The sequence below is a fragment of the Pseudorca crassidens genome, chromosome 1 (assembly GCF_039906515.1).
Source record: "Pseudorca crassidens isolate mPseCra1 chromosome 1, mPseCra1.hap1, whole genome shotgun sequence".
Lineage (NCBI taxonomy): Eukaryota > Metazoa > Chordata > Mammalia > Artiodactyla > Delphinidae > Pseudorca > Pseudorca crassidens.
In genome coordinates this window covers 152,393,921-152,415,704 of record NC_090296.1, presented here as the reverse complement: position 1 = coordinate 152,415,704, position 21,784 = coordinate 152,393,921, and the positions used below count along the sequence as shown (strand labels likewise).

Below are 21,784 nucleotides of genomic sequence, written 5' to 3'. Positions count from 1 at the left end.
AGGCCCACATACCGCAGAAAAACACAAACAAACGAAAAAACTTACTACAAACCTTCAGTAATCAAAACAGTGTGTTACTGACATAGGGAGAGACCTATGGACCAGTGGAATAGAGTTGGGAGTCCAGAAACAAGCTTATACATTTATGGCCAATTGATTTTAGACAAGGTGTCAAAACCATTCACTGGGGAAAGAACAGTCTTTGCAACAAATGGTGCTGGGACAACTGGACAGCCACGTGCAAATGAATGAATTTGGATTCTTACCTCACACTACATACAAAAACTAATTAAAAATGGATCCAAGTCCTAAACGTATAGAGCTAAAACTATAAAACTCTTAGAAGAAAACATAGGTTTCGGGACTTCCCTGGTGGTGCAGAGGTTAGGAATCCACCTGCCAATGCAGGGGACACGGGTTCGAGCCCTGGTCCGGGAAGATCCCCCATACTGCGGAGCAACTAAGCCCATGTGCCACAACTACGGATGCTGGAGTGCCTAGAGCTTATGCTCCGCAACAAAAGAAGCCACTGCAATGAGAAGCCCACACACCAAAACAAAGAGTAGCCCCCACTCTCCGCAACAAGAGAAAACCTGTGCGCACCAACGAAGACCCAATGCAGCCAAAAATAAATAAATTAATTAATTTTAAAAAAAACAAAACAGGGCTTCCCTGGTGGCGCAGTGGTTGAGGTCCGCCTGCCGATGCAGGGGACGTGGGTTCGTGCGCCGGTCCGGGAGGATCCCACATGCCGCGGAGTGGCTGGGCCCGTGAGCCATGGCCGCTGAGCCTGTGCGTCCAGAGCCTGTGCTCTGCTACGGGAGAGGCCACAACAGTGAGAGGCCCGCATACCGCAAAAAACACAAAAAAACAAAACTTTTGTGCACCAAAGGGCACTATCGATAAAGTGAAAGAAAAACCCACATAATGGAAGAAAAAGTTTGCAAATCATATTAACCGATAAGGGTCTAGTATCCAGAATATTTAAAGAACTCTTACTCAACTCTTGTTGTATGATTATAACTCAATAATAAAAGACAAACAATCTAATTTAAAAGTGGGCAAAAGACTTGAATAGACATGTCTCCAAAGAACATATAAAATGGCCAAGAAGCACATGAAAAGATGGTCAACATCACTAATCATAAGGGAAATGAAAATCAAAACCACAATGAGATACCACTTCTCATCCAGTAGGATGGTTATAATTTTAAAAAAGTGCTGGTAGAGAAATTAAAATCCTCACATCTTGCTGACAGAAATGTAAAATGGTCTGGCCACTGTGAAACAGTTCGGCAGTTCCTCAAAAAGTTAAACAAAGTTACCATATGACCTAGCAATTACACTCCTAGGTATACAGCCAAAAGAACTGAAAACACATGTCCACACAGAAACGTGTGCATGGGTGTTCATAATAGCTATTAAGTAGAAACAACCCAGCTGTCCACCAACTGATGAATGAATAAACAAAATGTGGGAGAGTAAAGGAAAGAAGCACTGACACCTGCTACAGTACGGACGAACCTTGAAAACATCAAGCTAAATGAAAGAGGCCAGTCACAAAAGGTCATATGTTGTATCATTCCATTTATATGAAACGTCCAGAAGAGGCAAATCCAGAAACAGAAAACAGGTTGAGGAGTTGCTAAGGGCTGGGAGGGGTGGGGGAATGGGGGCGACTGTGTAATGGGTACTGGGATTTCCCTCTGGCGTGATGCCAAAGTTCTGGAATTAGATCGTGGTGACAGCTGCACAACACTGTGAAGGCACTGAAAGCCATGGAATTGTACACTTAACAACAATTTAAGCAGTGACATTTATATTATGTAAATTTTACCTCCAAGAAAAAAAAACAGCAAAGAATGATCCAGGTACTGTAGTTGAATAAAAGTCTAGAGTTAACAAAAGGATCGAAATACAAAAGTTCATGGGACTTTCCCAAGACCCACTGACCTTGTTTCTCTGGGTTGCGGACCTGGGATGGCATGTCCTGGATTTCCAGGGTCCATTCCCCCTCGGCCTTCTCTCCCCAGCAGTGCACGGTCATGAACTCCCAGTTTGTAAAGCCTTCGTTGGAATGATCCAGCAACCTGCAATCGGAAACGTGGGGTCAGGACACAGGGTCCCCAGAGGGATGGTGGCCGGGGTGACCAGCCCACCGAGGGCTCTCCTGCCTGGGAATTATGCCCAGGTGACTGCACAGCTGGCTGACGTGCCTCCCAGGGCGGAAGGGGCCTGGCCCGTGGCTGGCGTGAAGGTGCAGGAGACGCTGATGCCTTCAGGCCCTGGCTGTGCAGCACAGCCCTGCATGTGGCACCTTCACCTCCGTGACCTCACCGGGTCTCCAAACACTCTGAAAGGAAGGCAGTCAGGCTGCACAGGTGGCGCCAGCATAGGGCAGCGGCTGGGTCAGCGGTGGGCTCCTCCCCCAACCCTAATTCGCAGACCAGAGGCCCCGGGAGTAGGCATCTACTGCAGGTCCCCCCTCCAGTGACTGGCTGAGATGGAATGCCCTCAAGGGCATTTTGACTCCTGTCCTGGGTTCTCTCCATCACCAACGAATGCCCCCATGTTCCACCCCAGGAGGCATCCTACAGAGCCTGTGACCCCCAGGTCCTGGATGGAGGCTGGGCCACACCATCCTTCCCCCAAAGCCGCAAGGTCATCACAAAGGAGGCCTTTCTAAAATGCTGGTTTATGGAACGAAGGAATCTTTCACATTTGTCTGAGAGCCAGCTCTTGTGGTTCTTCTCCAGAAGATACAAGAAAGAAAAAATGAACAACTACTCAAACTTGTGGGAAAGATGTTGTCCCTTAGTCTCCAGGGCTTAGCAGGTTTCCACAGCTGCATTTGGGGGAGAGAACACAACAGGCCTGGTGGTTTTCCACTGCGGGCAGGAGGCACCCCTGGGCGCTCCTCCTATGGCCCGTGTCCCCTGCAGGTGCAAGAGCCCCCTCGGTCCTTCCAGACTGGAAGAAGGTCCTTCCTGTTGGACCTTCAGCCCCGGTCCATTTTCTCACGCTTGGTTCAGGTCGAAACAGGGAGCAACTCATGGACACCCTCCCTCTCCAGCACCCAGGGCCCCTCAGTCTCTGTAGAAGGAACAATTCTGGACTCTTCCTTCACAGCCTAATTTTCTATCTCTATTTTGGAATAACAATTTTTTAATGTAGAGGCTCTTTACTGTTCATCAGAAATTCAGATATATGTTTTGTGTGATGTCAGATTCAATTCCCAATTGGGGGTTCTCCAAACAGCCATTGTACAAAAATGTTCATCAAGGAAATGTGCTTTGCGTGGAGAACAGTGCGGGGAGGGGAAAACCTCTACTTTCTTCTAAGAAACCACAAGGGTCAAGGCTGATCTTCACACACGATGCCAGACTGAATCTAGGGCACTGGGGACGGAACAAAGACAAGCTCTTTCAAGGGCTGAGGTACTTAAGATGTCAGCTTACTCGGAGCAAAAAACACCTGGAAACCTGAAAAAAGCTTCTGAATTTAGCAAGATGTGAAATAAAGTAGAAGGTAATCGATCCTACACTTGATCTTAGCCAAAAAGCCGAGAAGCGACTGGATCCTAAAACACAAATTCTTGGTATAATCACACAAACTGCCTTGGAAAAAACCAAATTCCCAAGACTCAGATGACGGCCCAGTGGCTCCGGACGGGTTGAGCATGCTTGATGGTGCTGGCTCAGCGTGACCCGGGGAGCGGGCAGCTGTGAACCAGGTGAGCTCAGCAGTGCCCGCTCTCTCATCCCAGGGGCTCCAACCCTGGGCCTGAGCAGAGGAATGGAAGTTAGGAAGGGATAACACAGAGCCGGGTGCTGGAAGGTTTCTGCTGACGGCTAGGCAGGTGTAAGCAGGATGGGAGCACAGCCAGCCCCTGAGCCAGGGACCATGCCAGCATTTCCACCTGTATCATCACATCTAGTTCTTATAATACTCTTAACTGTGAGGGAGGGGTCACAGGACGTTTCCAGAGTTGAGGAGTGGTGGCCAGCTCCCAGATGCCCCGCTGGGAGGTGAAGGAGCAGGTTGTGAGCTCAGGCCTCTGGGCTCCACAGCCCACGCCAGCCCTTCCTGGTCACTGCGGCCCCCACCCCAAGCCTCCTCGTGCTCAAGGTCAATGCAGGCCACCATTTGGAGTCTGCACCCAGCTCCTGCCTCAGATTCAAGGGTTGTCAACTTGGATGCCTCTAGGCATCTGGTCTGGAGCAAACGGGGATCCAGCGAGGTGACCTCATGAGAGCCTGGGCACGAGCGGCCCACACCTGGCCTCAGTGCTGGTGCAAGGACAGGGCCCTGCGGTGCTCTAGTGAGTATTTGCCCTGGAACGTGAGCCCAGTATTGGACAGCTTCCAATTTTTCAAGAAACACTAGAAATTTGGACTTTTAAAGGCAATCTCTAAAAGTTCTGATTAATAATAACAACTCTGGTTGCAAAACAGCACAAAGCTGTAGCTTGCCAGCCGGCACCCTCAAAATACTCGTGCCCAAGGTGGCATCCCACGTGCAGAGGGTGGCCTGGGCCCACCTTCAGAGGGGAGATGCCACCTGTCACTCTTGTGCTGTGAGGGGGGAGCCCAGCAGGGGCCAAGCTTGGTGCCCAAGCCCTGGGAGCTGATGAAGCCAGGGTCTGGTCCCCGGGTGTGTCCAGCGCACTGAGGACAAGCCCAGGGCTGGGCCCACAGTCTCCTGCCACAGAGAGACCGGGCTGCTGGGGAGGCGGGGGGGGCGGTGCCCAGGAGGACACAGCATACTCCCCTCTCTCTGATGGAGGCCGACTGCCTCTCTCTGTGTCATGCAGAGCAGCTGGGGACAGCGGGGCATCAAGAAAAAGGGCCCCTCTCCTGCCTGGTCCTGTCTGGAGGCTGTCACTCACCCCCATTTCTGAATCCTGCAGCCCCAAGAAAGGGCTGCAGTCCTGGGCAACGGACCCAAATGAGGCCAGGGGGCCCAGGTGCAGCACGCAGGCAGCAGGGGCTGCGGTCCAGCGGGCAGGGCAGTCTCAGGGTGCATCCTGAGGGGTACTGGGCACGACTGCCAGTTCCGTTTTTCAAGAGAAGCGGGAAATGCTGATTTGCCCGTGAAACGTTTTTTCTCCCTCTGCCTCGTAGCTGGAAGGAGCCGGAAAAGGAGGCCCAGGACCCTCTAGCCTCCCCCGAGCTCCCGATACCCCTTCACTCCGATGACCCGCAAGTCACATAAACGCAGCAAAGCGCTTCTTCTTGTCTCGAAGTCTGTCGAAGAAAGGACTCCACAGCCTTGCACAAACCGGGCACCACAAACTATGCACCGGGCTCCAAGAGTCCAGAGCCTCCCTCTCAGAGCATCTGCTCCACAGGGACCATCCTAGTGCATGGGCAAGACCTCCGCAGAGAGAGGCCTCCCAACACCTGTGCGTCTGTCTCCCTCAGAGCCTCCTGCCCGTGCAGGCTCTACCCCAGGACACACAACAGTGCTCCTCTGACACACGTTCTCACTTAAAATGCAGAATGAATACGATAAAAATGATCTCCAGTGACCTCAGCAATGAAGTCATAGCCAGAATTCCATGCATTTCTCCACTAAGCAATGAAACCACCACAAACCTTTGTCACTACTTACTGCCTGAAACGGAGAGTTTCCCAGGGCAGCTTTGAAGGGCAGGTTGCAGAAGGCTATTTTTTCAGGTCTGTTGGGTCTACGTGTGAGTGTCTTCAAGAGGCAGAAACAGCTAGACCCCCAATGTGCCAGGTGCCTTACAGGGCCATGTGACCTTGAGGTGAGCCCGGCTCCTGCCCCGGCCCCCCAGGCCAGCCTAGATTTACCTCTTCGCCAAAAGCTGAGACTTGGTCCCTGAGGGAGAAATCAAGTGGATCTGCAGGTCTCCTCGGCGTGGGTGGGAGATGGTGATGCGGGCCACCACGTGCTCCAGGTAGCTCACACGCTGGTCCGAGTGGTCGGCACAGGCGGTGGTCAGGGCACTGGTCCTCAGCGTCTGCACCACGGGGATGCTCCTGGTGGAGGAGGGAGGGGCTTAGTACTTGGCACCTGAAGCCCTCAGTCGCACACGAGGGGGACGGATCCAGGCCTCCCGGCCGCAGCCCCTTGGTCTCACACTCAGAAGTGCCTGTCGGGGTTACATCACCTGCCCAGAAGAGGTTTATCATTCTGGAGTTTGCTTAGAGACATTTTTTTTTTTTGCTCAGAGACATTTAAAGAATGTCTTCTTGTGCAGACTCAGCTAACGTACCCATGGATCCGGCCCCTCGGTGCTCTAACCCTTTGGCCAGCTCATCTCCTCAACGCCTGGGGTCTGCAAGGCTTTAAAACCCCAGCACTTCTGTCTCAAAGACTGGCCTTGAAGATAGAAGTCGTGATGCTGAATGATAACAACAGCAAACATTTCCTGAGTTGCCTGCGTGCCGGACACCAGCCCCCGCTGTGAGAATTCACGAGGACCGACCCTTTTGATCCAGAGAGAGATCGAGGACCGTGCCCAAGGTCACAGAGCTACTGAGAGGCAGAGCTGGGGTTTGAGGCTCTGAGTCCCCAGAGATGCCCAGCTTGTGTGGACCCACACTCGTGTTCAAGAAACTAGGAAAGAGGAGACAGACAAGGGACCCAGGGCCAGACCTGGCCTCTTGTGCTGAATGCACTGGTCGAGGCCACAGTGACTGGACAGGAGATGGTCTGCTCAGGACCGTCTGCTTGAAGGCTGGGGGCCCCTTCCTCCCCCGCCCCGTGAAGGGAGTGGATGACAGTTCTCTGTACAAACTCAGGGGAGCTTTATCATCTGGGGTGGAATCTGAGGACAGGCACCAAGCCCCAGTCATTCAGGACTCAGTTCCACCAGGATTTTCTCACATGCTCCCCAGATGGAGCAGACAAGCCTGCACACGACGCTGCTGCAGAGCCCCAGCCAGGCCACCCTCTGAGTCTGCACCACCGCAGCTCACCCTAATGGTCTGTAAACTGAACAAAGGCCACCCTCCGCCCAGCAGCACAGGAATAATTCCCCGCCGCTTGGCTAGCGCTCTGTTTATTATGCGGAGCGCTTTTCCCATTATGCCCGACTTCCCTCTGGGGCAGCGTGGGCTCACTATCCAGGAATTACGTCGCTTGGTTCGACTGGGCCCGAGTCATAAAAAACAATCAAAACACTTATAAACAGTGATGTAATTCCCTCAGAGACTCTCTAAATATTTGAAAACATGATTTGCATACATCCTAAATTGATTTAGAGATGCTGATTTCTTCCACTGCCTTCTCCCAAGTTTCACTGTCTGTGTTTACAGGTCAGTGGGCCCCCCGCTGCGGGAGACTCAGAGCAGAAAAGAAAGCTCTGGAGAGTTCCAGCCCCACCGGGCACTCATGTATCTCCAGGTAAACTATTCCCGGCCCTCTTGCACTAAGAAGGCAGCGTGGGTGCTGGGGGGAGGGGACCCCTCCGTGTGAAGACCCACTAAACAACCCCATGCTCTCCTGGGCTGAAGAGCAAGATGGGGGTGAAACAGAAACAAAAGTCATAATGGGGCTTCCCTGGTGGTGCAGTGATTGAGAGTCTGCCTGCCGATGCAGGGGACACGGGTTCGTGCCCCGGTCCGGGAAGATCCCACATGCCGCAGAGCGGCTGGGCCCGTGAGCCGTGGCCGCTGAGCCTGCGCGTCCGGAGCCTGTGCTCCGCAGCGGGAGAGGCCACAGCAGTGAGAGGCCCCCATACCGCAAAAAAAAAAAAAAAAAAAAAGTCATAATTAAGTTTTAAACTCTGTATCTACCCCCACTCCCAACCATTTGCCAATTAGGATGTGGAGCAATCACCCTGCTCTAGAAACAGACATGGGATCCCAGCCAGGAAACCTTAATCTTAGGGATGAGGTTCAGGCATTCAGAGAATACGAGCAGGAGAAAAAAGAGGGCGGCCCGACCCCCCTCACGGCCGCCTCCCTGGGCCCAGCCCTGGTGTGGACATCTAGAGGAAAGCGCAGTTCAGGGCATGTGACATCCTCAACAAGATTGTCAAAGCCTCTTGCAATCTGCTGTTTTTACTCTGGCTCAGGGACCCCAGCTGCCAGGCCCCTGAGGTCACAAAGGTTGGCCAGTCTGACGCACAGAAGCTGCAGGGTTTAGGTTAAACAATGCACAGAAACACAAACACAGATAAGTTGTACTTTAATCATCAAAAGTGATTTAGAGAGATCTTAAAGCTCCCAAGATAACCGAAAATGTTCCTCTGCTACTAAACTCCGAAATTGTTGTCTGTGCACAAAGCCATCTTCCCAGGACCTAGGGGAACCGAGCAGTAAAAGGTCCTATAAGACCTCCCTCCAGACCCAGTGATATTCAAGCTCTGGGGGCTGCCCTCCTTAGAAGAGGGCTCTGGGGACAGAGACGTGGCACCTCCTGCTGAGCCACACGTCAGACTTAATTATGGACCTTCCAGATGTTCCTTCATCCTAAGGGCCCTCAGCAGCTCCCTTCTCCTGACCAGCCCACAGGCTTCATAGTAACTTCCTGGTACCTCCCTCCAGTATTCTCTAGTACATAATACCATCTAATTGCTTGAAAATGCATAGAAACAAGTTCGCAGTTTACTAAATTCAAGGCGCTCACAACGCTTAGACTCTTACGGCATCAGTGACATTTAGAGCCAGAGGCAGAAATGTTTTCTAGTAAATCAAGTGGCTGGGAAAAGCAGGAGAAGGTGGGCCATGGGCAGAAGCTCTCTCCCTCCCCGCGTCTTTCTGCTCAAGCTGGGAAGCCACTACAGGTCAGCACACGCAGACCTCCTTTCACTGCACTTGGCTTAATTGCGTTCTGTACAAATTGAAGGTCTACAGCAACCCTGTGACAAGCAAGTCTGTCGGCGACACTTTTCCAAAAGCATCCGCTCACTTACTGTCACGTTTTGGTAATTCACACAATACTTCAAACACTTCAGTATTATTGTTAAAAGTTCTGGTGGTCTGTGATGAGTGATCTTTGATGTTACTATTGCAAAAAGATTATGACTCACTGAAGGCTCAGGTCATGGTGAGCCTTTTTTGGCGATCAAGTATCTTCTATTAAGGTATGTACACTGTCTTTTTAAACATAATGCTGTTGCACACTTAACAGAGTACGGCACATTGGAAACATAACTTTTATATGCACTGGGAAACCAAAAAATTCATGTGACTCGTTTTATTGCAGTGGTCTGGTACTGAACCAACAATATCTCCAAGGTCTGCCTGTATTCCTCACTCCCACCTTGAAGACCTCTCCCAGCTCAGCTGCAAGGCCAGACCTGTGCCTTGGCCCTGAGCATCCCCAGGGTGACGCCACCTTTCCACGCGCAGGGCTGGGGCCAAGCGGGCAGTGCTCAGTTCCTCCCCTGACAGTCCTGAGGTCACGTGGAGCTGGAGACCCAGCAGAACCAGAAAGCAGCAGTGTCCTTCCCCCTGTGGTATTTGGCATCTGTCTGGGGGAGAAGAGGCTGCTGCAGAGCCGAGGACCATGACAACGGAGGGTCATCCATGAAGGTCAACCAGGTCAACCAGGAAATCCCTGCACCGACCTTCTAAAGGGTCATGATTGGATGGAGAGGGGTTAATGGGCACAGACTTATTAGACTTAGGAAGGCAACATGGCCTGTGGGAGGGCCTGGGGCCATCTGTATGGGGACAGCAAGGAGGTTCTGAGTCACTTCCTGGGTCTATGTTCCAGGATGACCGTTTTGGGACAGAGGGTCATGAGAGTCTGAGGCAGCGATTCTGTGACTTTCTTACTCAGGTTAGTCCACATTTAGGATTTTCCTTAGATGAAATTACTTTTGATTATCAAACCACAGACGATCATTTAGGCTGCAAATAAAATTGAGCTGAAAAAAAAAAAAAGAGGCTAATCCAGTATATTAATTCGGACAGGGCTGCCCATGATTAATTGGGCTATAAGGTGTTTTAAACACACAGTGTTTAAATTTATGGCACATATTTCTCTTCTATGTGAAATGAAGGGGCTAAATCAGCTGACTTTAAACATTCCTTCCAATTCTAAGGTTCAATCTGATGGGGGTGGGGGGAGACAAGGAAATTACAGTCAATCCTCATTATCATGAGTCCATATTTGCAAATTCACCTACTCACTAAAATTTATTTATAACTTCAAATCAATACTTGTGGTGCGTTTGTGGTCATTTGCAGAGAGAGAGGCAGAATATGTGAACTGCCCAGTGTGTGTGTTCCCAGCTGAGGTCAAACAAGCTCATACTATAAACAAATGTCCTTCTTCTGGTCTACCGAGTGCCACGTTTTTCACATTTTTGTGCTTTCTGTTGGTGGTTTCACTGTTTAAAATGGCCCCAAGCACAGTGCTGCAGTGCTGGCTAGCATCCTAAGCACAGGAAGGCACTGATGTGGCTTGTGGAGAAAATCCATGTGTTGGTTCAGGCATCATCCAGGCCTGAGTTACAGTGCCGCCGACCATGGCTCATTGTCAAATAAGTCAACTATACACTTTAAAGTGTCTCTAGACAGAAACACATATAAAACAAGTTTCTGTATTGACCGGTTGACAAAAGTGTCGTGACCAGAGGCTCCCAGGAAGACGGTGCTGCATTCATGAAGTCAGCATTTGTAATGACATCATAGAACACAACTACTGTGAACAATGAGAATCATGGTATCATTCCACTTCAACTGCTTGTCTTAGAAGTAGGGAGCGCTCACAATGTGGGGGAAACAGGTTTTTTCTTTTTTTGGTTAATTATTTATTTATTTTTGGCTGCGTTGGGTCTTCGTTGTTGTGCGTGGGCTTTCTCTAGTTGTGGCAAGCAGGGGCTACATTTTGTTGCAGTGCGTGGACTTATCATTGAGGTGGCTAATCTTGTTGCAGGGCACAGGCTCTAGGCGTGTGGGCTTCAGTAGTTGTGGCGCGCAGGCTCAGTAGTTGTGGCGCACGGGCTTAGCTGCTCCGTGGCACGTGGGATCTTCGTGGACCAGGGCTCGAACCTGTGTTCCCTGCATTGGCAGGTGGATTCTTAACCACTGCTCCACCAGGGAAGCCTGGGGAAACAGGTTTGCATCAAAAAATAAGATAAGGGGACTTCCCTGGTGGTCCAGTGATTAAGATTTCACCTTCCAACGCAAGGGGTGCAGGTTTGATCCCTGGTCAGGGAGTTAAGATGCCTTGTGGCCAAAAAACCAAAACATAAGACAGAAGCAATATTGCAACAAACTCAATAACGATTTTTTAAAAATGGTCCACATCAAAAAGTCTTAAAAAAAAAAAAGCTAAGGAGGACAAGGGCTGCAGGAAAACAAACAGTTAACTAAAGGGATATGAGGAGACAGAACAAAGGTCAAGGGCCTGGGTACGGTCATCCCCAGCGCAGGACTGCAGAGCACCCCTTGAGTTTCCTCAAGGCACCCAGGCCCATGTAGGATGCCATGATGGAGGAAGCCAGGAGCAGCGGCCTCATACAGTAGCCGGCGGGCATGGATCAGATGCCCTGGAGAGGGGCTGGGAGGGCAGGGAACCTGCACAGTACAGAGCAGGAAAGAGGGGCTTCTAGCTGCCTGAAGAGCCGTGAGCCCCAGTTGTGTGCCACAGCCCCCCTGCAGAGCCCTGGAGTCGGGCCGGCATGGGTCCAGCCACACAGGTGCTCCGGGCCAGCCCAGCTGACCTGCTGCACGACTGACACCAGGGCCCGGCCCCTTGGGTGGTGGCAGCTGACTGAGACTGCAGGAGCCTGCAGGTAGCCAAGGCCAAGGTGCCTTCCCGTCTCAGTGCCAGTGTGCCCCGTAGCCGGGATGCAGAGGGATGGAGGGAACGTGTCCTGGGGGACGTGGTTCCATCCTGCCTGAGCTCCTGGGATGCGCTCCTGCCCAGAGGGACACGTTTCCCTGTCTTCCCTCCTGAGTAGAAGGACCAGGCCACCTTAGTGTGACCTTCAGAAAACGGTGTTCATTGGCATTAAATGCAGGCGTCCTGGTGAGGACTGTGGCCACACCTGCCAGTTCTGCGTGAGGTCGTGTGGGTTCTGAGCCAGGGGCCTGGGTGCCCGTGGTCACAACGAAGAGCACTGACACCCCTCTACCCTCGCCTGCCCCTCGGCCCTAACGGGGCTGTCCTCCCCTGGGTACATCCTGTTCAGGGAGCCGGTCCCCACGGCCATGACCCGAGGAGTCACAGGGCCACCCTCTCTGCAGATCCTGCCCGGGACCCAGCCTGTGCTCAGACATGAGCGTGGCACCCGCTGTGCCCTGGGGGACCACTCGGGCCCTGCTGGCGTCCCTCAGCTGGCCTGCTCTGTCCGGCACCACGCCGCACCCTAGAGTCAGGCTCAGGCCAAGAGGAGCAGAAAGGCCCGCAGCACAGCAGGAGAGAGGCTGTGATGGGCGGGGGCTGGGGGCTGCCATCACAGACCCGTCGGGGGAAGCTGTACTCGCTCACTTCTGCAGGAAGGCCACGCGGACACCCCTACTCTGAATGCTGTACATCTAGGCACTGGGGGTGGGGGATTTAGCCCGTCTCGCCTGAGACACAGTAAGAAGTCCCTGGGGTCGTGGAGGTGGTCAGGGAGCCGCCAGGAGAGAGGGGCCTGCAGGGGTGGGCGCGGCGAAGAACGAGAGGGGCCAGGCCCCCCGACTCCGAGGCGCTGCCAGATCTCCCTGGGCCATCTCTTTACAGCCTGTCACCGACCCCACCCCGGAACAGGCCGTGGTGTCTGACCCACCTCTCAGGCACCCACGGGGAAAGCACAGCCTATGCAGCTTTCAGCGAGTGCTGCGTGTCGGTGCAGCAGGAGAGGAAATCCCTTGAACTCGCCGGGCACGTCTGCGATAGAGAACGGCTTGTTACGGGCCTTACAGATGACACCCGTGAAAATGTGCGCTGAGCCCGACTCTCTGCTGTGACATTCAAACACACGTGGAAGACGTTCTTGCCTGGTCTTGGGCACAGATGGTTTTGAATCTCCTCAGAACTTTTGTCAATTCCAGGAGGGTAAAGAGGATCATGACCAGTGCCATCTGCCTGTGCAGAATTATTTGGAAGTCTGTGGGTGTCGGATAGAGGAGGATAAAGTGAACACTTTTATAGCCTTTCTGAAAAAGTGAAGAAGAAAATCAAGCTTAGTATAATTCCCGTGAATGAAAACGAGGCCCAGCTTTTAAGTATCTTATTTGACTCGCAGGATTTTCTAGCCGGCACTTCCCTCGCATCTTTAAAAACCCAGGCTACAGCGACACGGTCTATGACATCCATGTCTCCTAACTTCGCGCTGGAAAGACAGCCAGAGTCCTCCAAAGCAAAGAGGACTTACGTACCCGTCTTCAGCTTCAGCAGATTTGGAAGATTACCATCCTGACAGCCCGTGGTTTGGTGCGGCTTGTCTTTTATTAAAGAACTCACCCACCACACAAAATATACGTCAAAACTAAAAGCTCTGAATATTTAGGTTTATCTACAGAGCAGACCATCTATTTCTAGATGTTCAAGAATTAACTGTGCACTAACCACATGCTGTTTACTGTTCTGGTATTTCATGAAACCAGACTGCATGTGATGTCCTTGTATAACAACGCTGCTTGTAAATACGTGGGTGAATGTGATGGACGGCAATTACCAGGCCCTCACTGTGAGCCAGGCACTGTTCTGAGCACTCCCCGTATATTCACTCATTCAAAACCCCCAACCAGGGTGTGAGGTTTGGGAGCTGTTTTACATCCCCACGTCACAGAAGAAGAAACTGAGGCTCAAAGTTGTTAAGAAGGATGTCAGTGCTCTTCATTCCTGCCCTGCACGTGACCATGGACACCCAGGCCCCCTGGCTCAGACGTCACCGCAGAACTGGCAGGTGTGGCCACAGTCCTTGCCAGGACGCCTGCACTTAATAGCAAGGAACACTGTTCTCTGAAGGTCACAGTAGGGTGGCCTGGTCCTTATATTCAGGAGGGAAGACAGGGAAACGTGTCCCATGGGTACATGGGTCCGCAAAGGGCGGCCAAAGAGGCCCCCTCCCCCCTTCCTCCCTCCCTCTCTCTGTGCTCTTCTCCACAGGAAGCACTGAAGCCAGGTCTGGGACATTCACGGCATCCTACGATTCCACAATGAGAAGGAAAAACCAGAAAGAGGCCAAGACAGTGGACAGCCGTCTTCGGGGACCCCCAGATCAAGAAACATCTGCAGAGAGGGAGCAGGGAGAGGCAGAGGGAGAAGCAGGCGTGCGGGAAGACTTCCTTTTCATCTTTAAGCTAAACGGTCCCAGCAGCTTAGGCAAAGCTACACAAGAACCCTGATGAAGGAAACCAGCCATAAGCACTGGGGGTGCTCAGCAGCTCTGGCTCAAGCGACCCTGGCAGGCAGGCTGCAGCTCTGCCGGGAGATGAGGCTATCAGGGCTAAGCACGTATCTCCCTTCCACGTGGGAGCACCTGGCTGTCTGTCTCTCTCTCGGCCCTTATGTCCTTGGGAACAACTGAATGTGCAGTTGAGGTTTGGGACAGCAGATTGGCTGAATATTCCAGAGAGTCTGAAACTGCTAAACGTAAAGATGATTTTCCCTTAGAAACAGCAGTGCGATTCTTCCCGTCTGCTGGAATTTGCGGGGACCTTGCCTCAAAGGACAGGAACAATGTCACACTGTGTAGTATGGCTGCGCCCCTCAACCCATGCTGTCTAGACTTCGTGTACCAGCACTTAAAAAACAAAATAAAATAAAAATAAAAACAACCCTTCGCCACCTAGGCACCACTCTCCCATCTTAAAACTATTTCTGGCAGCAGAAGAATGCTTCATTCAGGAGCTGCCCCAACGGGGAGGCCAGTGGAAAGGAAGGGCTGCAGCCTGGACGCGGCAGGGCAGAGGGCAGCCTCGCGGGTGGGACCCAGCCCCCGAGTCCAGCACCACCTAACCTGGAGCTTGAGTGCCTGTGTGCCAGGGGTCTTCCAAATAACCAAGCAAAAGAATGCAAAAGGCCTCTTAATCTCAGAAAACCTTCCACTTTCTCCTGAGTTTGACAGTCTAAGGCTCCCCAGAGAAAATGACGCTTTCAAATGTCAAGGCTGAGACTCGCCTGCTGGCCTACCAGCTCCTCAGGCCTTGGAGGGATAACCCGGCAGTCAGTCTTCACAATTAGCAGCAGGAGGGAAATGCAATTTTTTCAAAAGATCCTTCTGTGGCTATTCATCCAAAAAATACTTTCTGAATTTCTACTGTATGCAAGGCATCAGCAAGAAACACTTTTCTCAACATTTTATAGCAGAAGGGCATACTATAAGAGGTAGATGCCTTTAAGAAAGGGGTGAGCTCAAAGAGAATGATCTATCTTTGTTGATAAAGCAAGAATCCCTTTTAATCACCCCATCATTTCTTTTTCTTTTCAAACACACATTTTCCAAAGGTAATAAACAGTTATAAAGAGAAAGAAATGCATTCCATTCTTCATCGATTTTAAAGCCTAGAGTAACACCATTCTGAAAAGGATACAATGGACAGCGGCAACAGCAGAATTCAGGAGAGTAATCTGATCTCCTCTCCTAACGGAATAGGATTCTTGCTATTTTATTTACTTTACAGTTGATTTTTTTGGCCATGCGACGCAGCATGCGGGATGTTAATTCCCCAACCAGGGACTGAACTTGTGCCCCCTGCAGTGGAAGCGGGGAGTCCTAACCACTGGACTGCCAGGGAATTCCGTACAGATTTTTTTTAAAACTACCATGTCCCAGCAATCCCACTACTGGGCATATACCCTGAGAAAACCATAATTCAGAAAGACTCATGTACCAAAATGTTCACTGTAGCACTATTTACAGTAGCCAGGACATGGAAACAGCCTAAGTGTCCATTGACAGATGAACGGATAAAGAAGACGTGGCACATATATACAATGGAATATTACTCAGCCATAAAAAGAAATGAAATCGAATTATCTGTAGTGAGGTGGATGGACCTAAAGTCTGTCATACAAAGTGAAGTAACTTAGAAAGAGAAAAACAAATACTATATGCTAACACATATATATGGATCCCCCCCACCGCCCAAAAAAAAAGGGTTCTGATGAACCTAGGGGCAGGACAGGAATAAAGACACAGACATAGAGAATGGACTTGAGGGCTTCCCTGGTGGCACAGTGGTTGAGAGTCCGCCTGCCGATGCAGGGAACGTGGGTTCGTGCCCCGGTCCGGGAAGATCCCACATGCCGTGGAGCGGCTGGGCCCGTGAGCCATGGCCACTGAGCCTGCGCGTCCGGAGCCTGTGCCCCATAACGGGAGAGGCCACAACAGTGAGAGGCCCGCGTACCGCAAAAAAAAAAAAAAAGAGAATGGACTTGAGGACACAGGGTGGGGGAAGGGTAAGCTGGGACGAAGTGAGAGAGTGGCATGGACATATATACACTACCAAATGTAAAATAGATAGCTAGTGGGAAGCAGCTGCATAGCACAGGGAGATCAGCTCGGTGCTTTGTAACCACCTAGAGGGGTGGGATAGGGAGGGTGGGAGGGAGACGCAAGAGGGAGGGGATAGGGGGATATATGTATACATATAGCTGATTCACTTTGCTCTACAGCAGAAACTAACACAACATTGTAAAGCAATTATACTCCAATAAAGATGTTAAAAAAAAATCCCAGTGTTTACACCTTAAGCTTATCTGAGTCCAGATAAAAGCGACACCGTGCTGCTGTGCACTCTGGATACTAAACCCTCTCCTGCCACAGAGAAGAAGCCGGGGCTGCCACCCTGGTCCAGGACCAATGGGGTCTCACTGCGGACTCTCGGGGCCGGTGGAGCTGCCAGAGCTATGGCTCCAGCCTCTAGGAGGCCGCTTGGCGCTGCTGCCCATCGCCCCCAGCCAGCAGGGCAGCTCCCAGGTCTGGGTGGCTCTGCTAAATATTACGGCTAAGAAGTTCCAATCCTAGGCTGGGGTTCAGGCTGAGGGATGGACGCCTCAGAATGGAGCAATTGACAAAAGGGGAAACTACAATGACAGCAAAAGGCCTCAAAACAGTACTGGATTAAGAATCGATTCCTTTCCCTGCTTCACAATCCACAAGAAAAAATGCAGACATGTTTACAGACGCACTGCACGCACCCACACACGCATGTCCTCACCGATGTGCACAGGAATGCGTGTGTGAACACCTATCTCCCCCATCCCCGAAATACTTTCCAGCAGAGTCCAAAGGACACACCGGAAGAACCGAGCTCACCTGGGCCTCTTGTCTGTGACAGCGACACAGCTGTGCTGCAGGGGCACCGCAGTCCACTTCTTGGCCTCCATGACGAGGGCGTCTGCGTCTACCAAGCCAAATCCATAGAGGTGGCTAACTGAAAAGACAGGGCCTTCAGACCCAGCTCCCCACTGCCACCACCGTCCGGGGACAGGCCACCTGTGTCCCTCCAGGGCTGCAGGGCCCCTGCCAGCGCCTGAGAGCCCCGGGCCACAGCACCCGTCCTTCTGAGGACACTCCCAGCTGCTTTACTCTCCCAACTCTTTCAGGTCAGGAGCGAGGGGCAGAAAATACGTCCCATTTTGGTGCAAAATAAAGGAAGTGTTGAGAGGGCCTAGTACTTTCTTTTTGTAAGATGAGGGCGAGTTTCTTTATATTAAAGGGACTTCCTGGGCTTCCCTGGTGGTGCAGTGGTTGGGAGTCCGCCTGCCGATGCAGGGGACATGGGTTCGTGCCCCGGTCCGGGAGGATTCCACATGCCGCGGAGTGGCTGGGCCCGTGAGCCATGGCCGCTGAGCCTGCGCGTCCGGAGCCTGTGCTCCGCAGCGGGAGAGGCCATAGCAGTGAGAGGCCCGCCTACCGCAAAAAAAAAAAAAAAAAAAAAAAGGGACTTCCTGGCATCTGCGCTCCCCGAATTTTGAGCCGGACATGAAAAGCAAAACATGCGACACCTTAGTTCACGCAACCACGACGTGCAATAAGCACAATAAAACAAGGCTCTGCTCATCTCTTCTGCCATTTGCTCTCCCTGCTGAATTTCTAGGGCATTCAGGGAGAGCAGCATCACCCAGCACACAGGCTGGCCCAAGCTGGTGTTTAATTTGGCCAACGCAGGAGAGTTTCAGAGTTGAATTTAAGAGGCAAGGTCAAGAACTAGATACAATCTCTTTTCCTATTTAATTAGGCCAAAATCGCAATGTAGGTCAGCTCTTGTTGCAGCACGCCACTACCACAGACATTCCTGCAACACAAGGATGCATCAGGCCTAATCAATGGCCTCCTTATTAAAAGGAATGTCCCTCGGAACTTAGGGTAACAATGCTTGACCTGTATTTTTCAGAGTAGTATCAGGCTTGGTGTCGAAATAGCGGGACCTGAGCTAAAGAAAAGGAAAAAACGTCCTCCCTAACATACCATGGCTGAATGTAAATCTTTTTCAAGTATCTCTGGTAAGAAGCAAGACAAACAAAGCCAGTGGCACAGTCCTATAATAACCTGCTCAAGAGGCTCCAAATATCTGGGTCACAAGCCTGGACTGTGGGTTGATTTCATGGTACCTGGGTCTGTCCCAGGCTATGATGGGGACAGAGCCCTTTTAAAACACAAGGGCTTGCTGACAGAAGTTTTATAGTTAGAAAGTAACTTATATAACTATCTCAATGTCCTCCTTGTACAGGTCAGGAAACTGAGGGATAGTTTCAAAATTGTAGAGCTACCCAGGGCTGAGAATGCAAGTTGTCCTTAGGTGGCACATAAGCAAACATCATGTATCTTAATAATTATGGATTTGTTTTAATGTGCATTAGAAAAAACGTAACTACACATCAAACCCATGATTAACTAGATGTAACAGAGCTTCCTTTTAAAATATACTTCTCTGTGTAAAAAAAAAAAAAAAATAGGCAAGCCCATTTAAAGAGAACCATGAAGTCCATACTGGCACAGGTGGCCCCTGACGTGGCAGAAGTCGGGAGGCTTAGCAAGCCCAGAACTTGAGTGACCTTATTAAACTCCTGGATTTCTACCTTTCATTCTTGTGACACATACTTAATGTTATTTGGGGGTTCTTTCTGAGAAATTCATGTCCCCGCCATACAGGCTCCAGGAGGTCAGGACCCACCCAGCCCCGGAGTCTTGGCCGCACCTTTATGACCAGCACCGTTCACCTTCCAGTCGTTTGCTTTGAGGTGGGCCGGCCTGGACGTCTTCACCAGCAGGTGCTGGACGTCCCTCCAGGTCAGCTGGCTGCTGCAATGACACAAGGACAGACGGCTGTACTCATGTGGGTCTGTAAGGCGGCCACAAGGCCCATCAGAGGTGGGGCGTTGGGAGCCGGCCTCGTGCCTGGACTTGAGGAAGGCTCCGCAGGCTCCCCTCCTTGTCAAGGGTCAACGTCACAACCTCTTTGTAAAGAACGGTTTCTAGTCATCAAACCCTAAGATAAGATAGTACAATGGGTGACCAAAAACCCACAGTGTTAAAGCCTAGCCTTGCTACCACGATCCACCTGAGTCTGTATGAGGCTCTATGGCAAACTCTGGCCCCGGGGAGAGGACAGCCTTACGTATCAGCACGTGTTGGGACAATCTGGACTAGTCTTTACCATGTGAGTGAGCATTCCGTGGGCCGGGGCACGCCCAGCCATCACCTACTCAGACACCATGTCCAGGACCACTGCCCACACACTAGAATTTGAGATTTTAGTAATTCTACATTAACAATATATTCATTTTGGTGCAGAGTAGAAACATTTCATTAAAAGAACACTTGCCCACGATTAAAAATGCAGAGATGAGATACCTTGGACACTAAGATACATCTGCTTGCCTTTTCAACACTCCTCAAAACAGGATCCACCTGACAATGATGCTCTCAGAACCCTGCTCTGTCCACAGCACTAGGACCGCAACACAGACAAGAATGGGAGCTCCCTGGGGACTTCCCTGGCAGTCCAGTGGTTAAGACTCCGTGCTTCCACTGCAGGGGGCATGGATTCGATCCTTGGTTGGGGAACTAAGATCCTGCAGGCCACATAGCACAGCCAAAAAAAAAAAAAAACAGCGGGAGCTCCCTGGACGTAGCCTTCGCCACCTCTTCTTAAATAGCACCTGCCCTGGTCAGTCCTCACAGGCATCTTTCCAACTGCCCACTCTTTGTGTGTGTGTCTGCAAATATATGTAACATAAAATGTACCATCTCAACCGTTTTTAAGCGTACAGTTCAGCGCCATTAAACACATTCACCGTGTTATGCAGCCGTCACCACCGTGCATCTCCAGAACGTGATCATCTTAACCCATTGAACCTCTGCCCCCATCACTCACTCTCTCCCTATCCCTCCCCCAGGCCCCTGGCCAGGCCATCCTACTTTCTGTCTCTATGGATTTGATGACTCCAGGTGCCTCACAGAAGTGGAGTCCCAAGGTATCTGTCGTTCTGTGACTGGCTTAGTTCACTCAGCATAATGTCCTCCAGGTTCGTCCACGTTGCTGCAGGGGTCAGAACCTCCTTCCTTCTCAAGGCCGAATGACATTCCATAGACCACATTCATCTACTGATGGACATCTGGGTTGCTTCCACCTTCTGCTATTGTGAGTAATGCTGCTGTGAACATGGCTGTATAAATATCTCTTGGAGTCTCTGCTCTCCGTCCTTTTGGGTGCACACTCACAAGTGGAATTGTTAAATTATATGGTAATTCTTTGTTTCATTTTTTGAGGAGCCATCACATTGTTTTTCACAGCAGCTGCACTATTTTACTTTCCCAACAAATGCTTTGCCTGCTTTAGTACTAGAAGCTCACCTGTGGCTTGAGTCCTGGGGGGCCTGTGTACTCCTCCTCCCTGGGGTCTCCCGCTCTCTGGGCTCTAGCCCGGGCTTCCCCTGATTTCTCCACCACGTTCTTGACACTGTGCTGGTCCCCGGCCAGTCAGTGGCCTCCTGGCTGCCTATCTCAACTGTTCCCATCAGTACAGTTTCCAGACCTTTTCTTGGCACAAGCTGACTTGCTATCCTCCCCTTATCCACTGCCCTTCTGAGGACCACAGCCAGCCTCACTGTTAGAGGAGGATCTGAGGCCCCGAGTGGCCCACGGCCTTGCCCTCTGGTGGAGAGGCGCACGCACAGGCTTTGGATTCCAGACGGCAGATGTGCCTGCCGCCCTTTCCCCTGTTTGGCCGGGTTCGTCACCCCTCACATCTGCAGGGTCCACCCAGGATGGAGAAAGCCAGCCCCCCGGGAGCTCAGCACAGATGCCAGGAAGCCTGGGCTTCAGAGCTGACACAGAAAGGGTTTAGAAAGGGAGGATGTGAGAAACCATCTTACTAGGAGAAACTCCATTTCATTTTTGATGATAGTACTGAAATCACATATATAGTTGTATGAAAACATGTCTAAGAAATGGTGTTTAAAATGTTTTTTTAAGTGAAGAAGGGATTGCTAGGCCTTGGGGGTGGTTCTCACACATAAGGCTCTTCCTTCATCCTTGTCACATGCCGCCTGCAGGCCTCCTGCACCCCCGAGAGCTTCTCCCCCCAGGTGACCTGGCTTTGCCCGGCCTCCTTCCACAGCAAAATTGCTGCACACGTGAGCAGCTGTCCAGATACTACCCCGGCCTCCAAAGCCCCTCAGCTGAGGCCGGCAGTGCCCCTGGTTACACCAAGTTCCTTCCTGGACCAACCCTATGTGTTTAAATGCTCTAAGTGGACGCTGTTTCCAATGACGTGTGCTTGACCTACCACCTGTAAAATTCTGAGGATGAGCTAAAACGATGAGGCAGTGATCGGGGAATTCATGAGTCCACAGGCCAAGTTTAATGGGACAATCCGGCACAAAGCGGGGTCTGTTTTCTATTTAGTTTCAA

The 21,784-nt window shown here is 51.3% G+C and overlaps 1 protein-coding gene across 9 annotated transcripts in view; it reads right to left on the bottom strand.

Moving 5' to 3' along the window:
• The window catches only part of PCSK6 (proprotein convertase subtilisin/kexin type 6), a 190,143-nt gene that overhangs the window by 50,620 nt on the left and 117,739 nt on the right, over window positions 1-21,784 (bottom strand). For 8 of the 9 annotated variants that reach the window (XM_067699407.1, XM_067699383.1, XM_067699425.1 and 5 more), the window contains 4 exons: window positions 19,068-19,171; window positions 17,183-17,300; window positions 5,817-6,005; window positions 1,954-2,090 (listed from right to left, as the gene is read on the bottom strand). In XM_067699407.1, the coding sequence (XP_067555508.1) occupies window positions 1,954-2,090; window positions 5,817-6,005; window positions 17,183-17,300; window positions 19,068-19,171 (548 nt within the window). The remainder of the gene's footprint in view (window positions 1-1,953; window positions 2,091-5,816; window positions 6,006-17,182; window positions 17,301-19,067; window positions 19,172-21,784) is intronic. The other variant, XM_067699392.1, reaches the window with a different exon arrangement.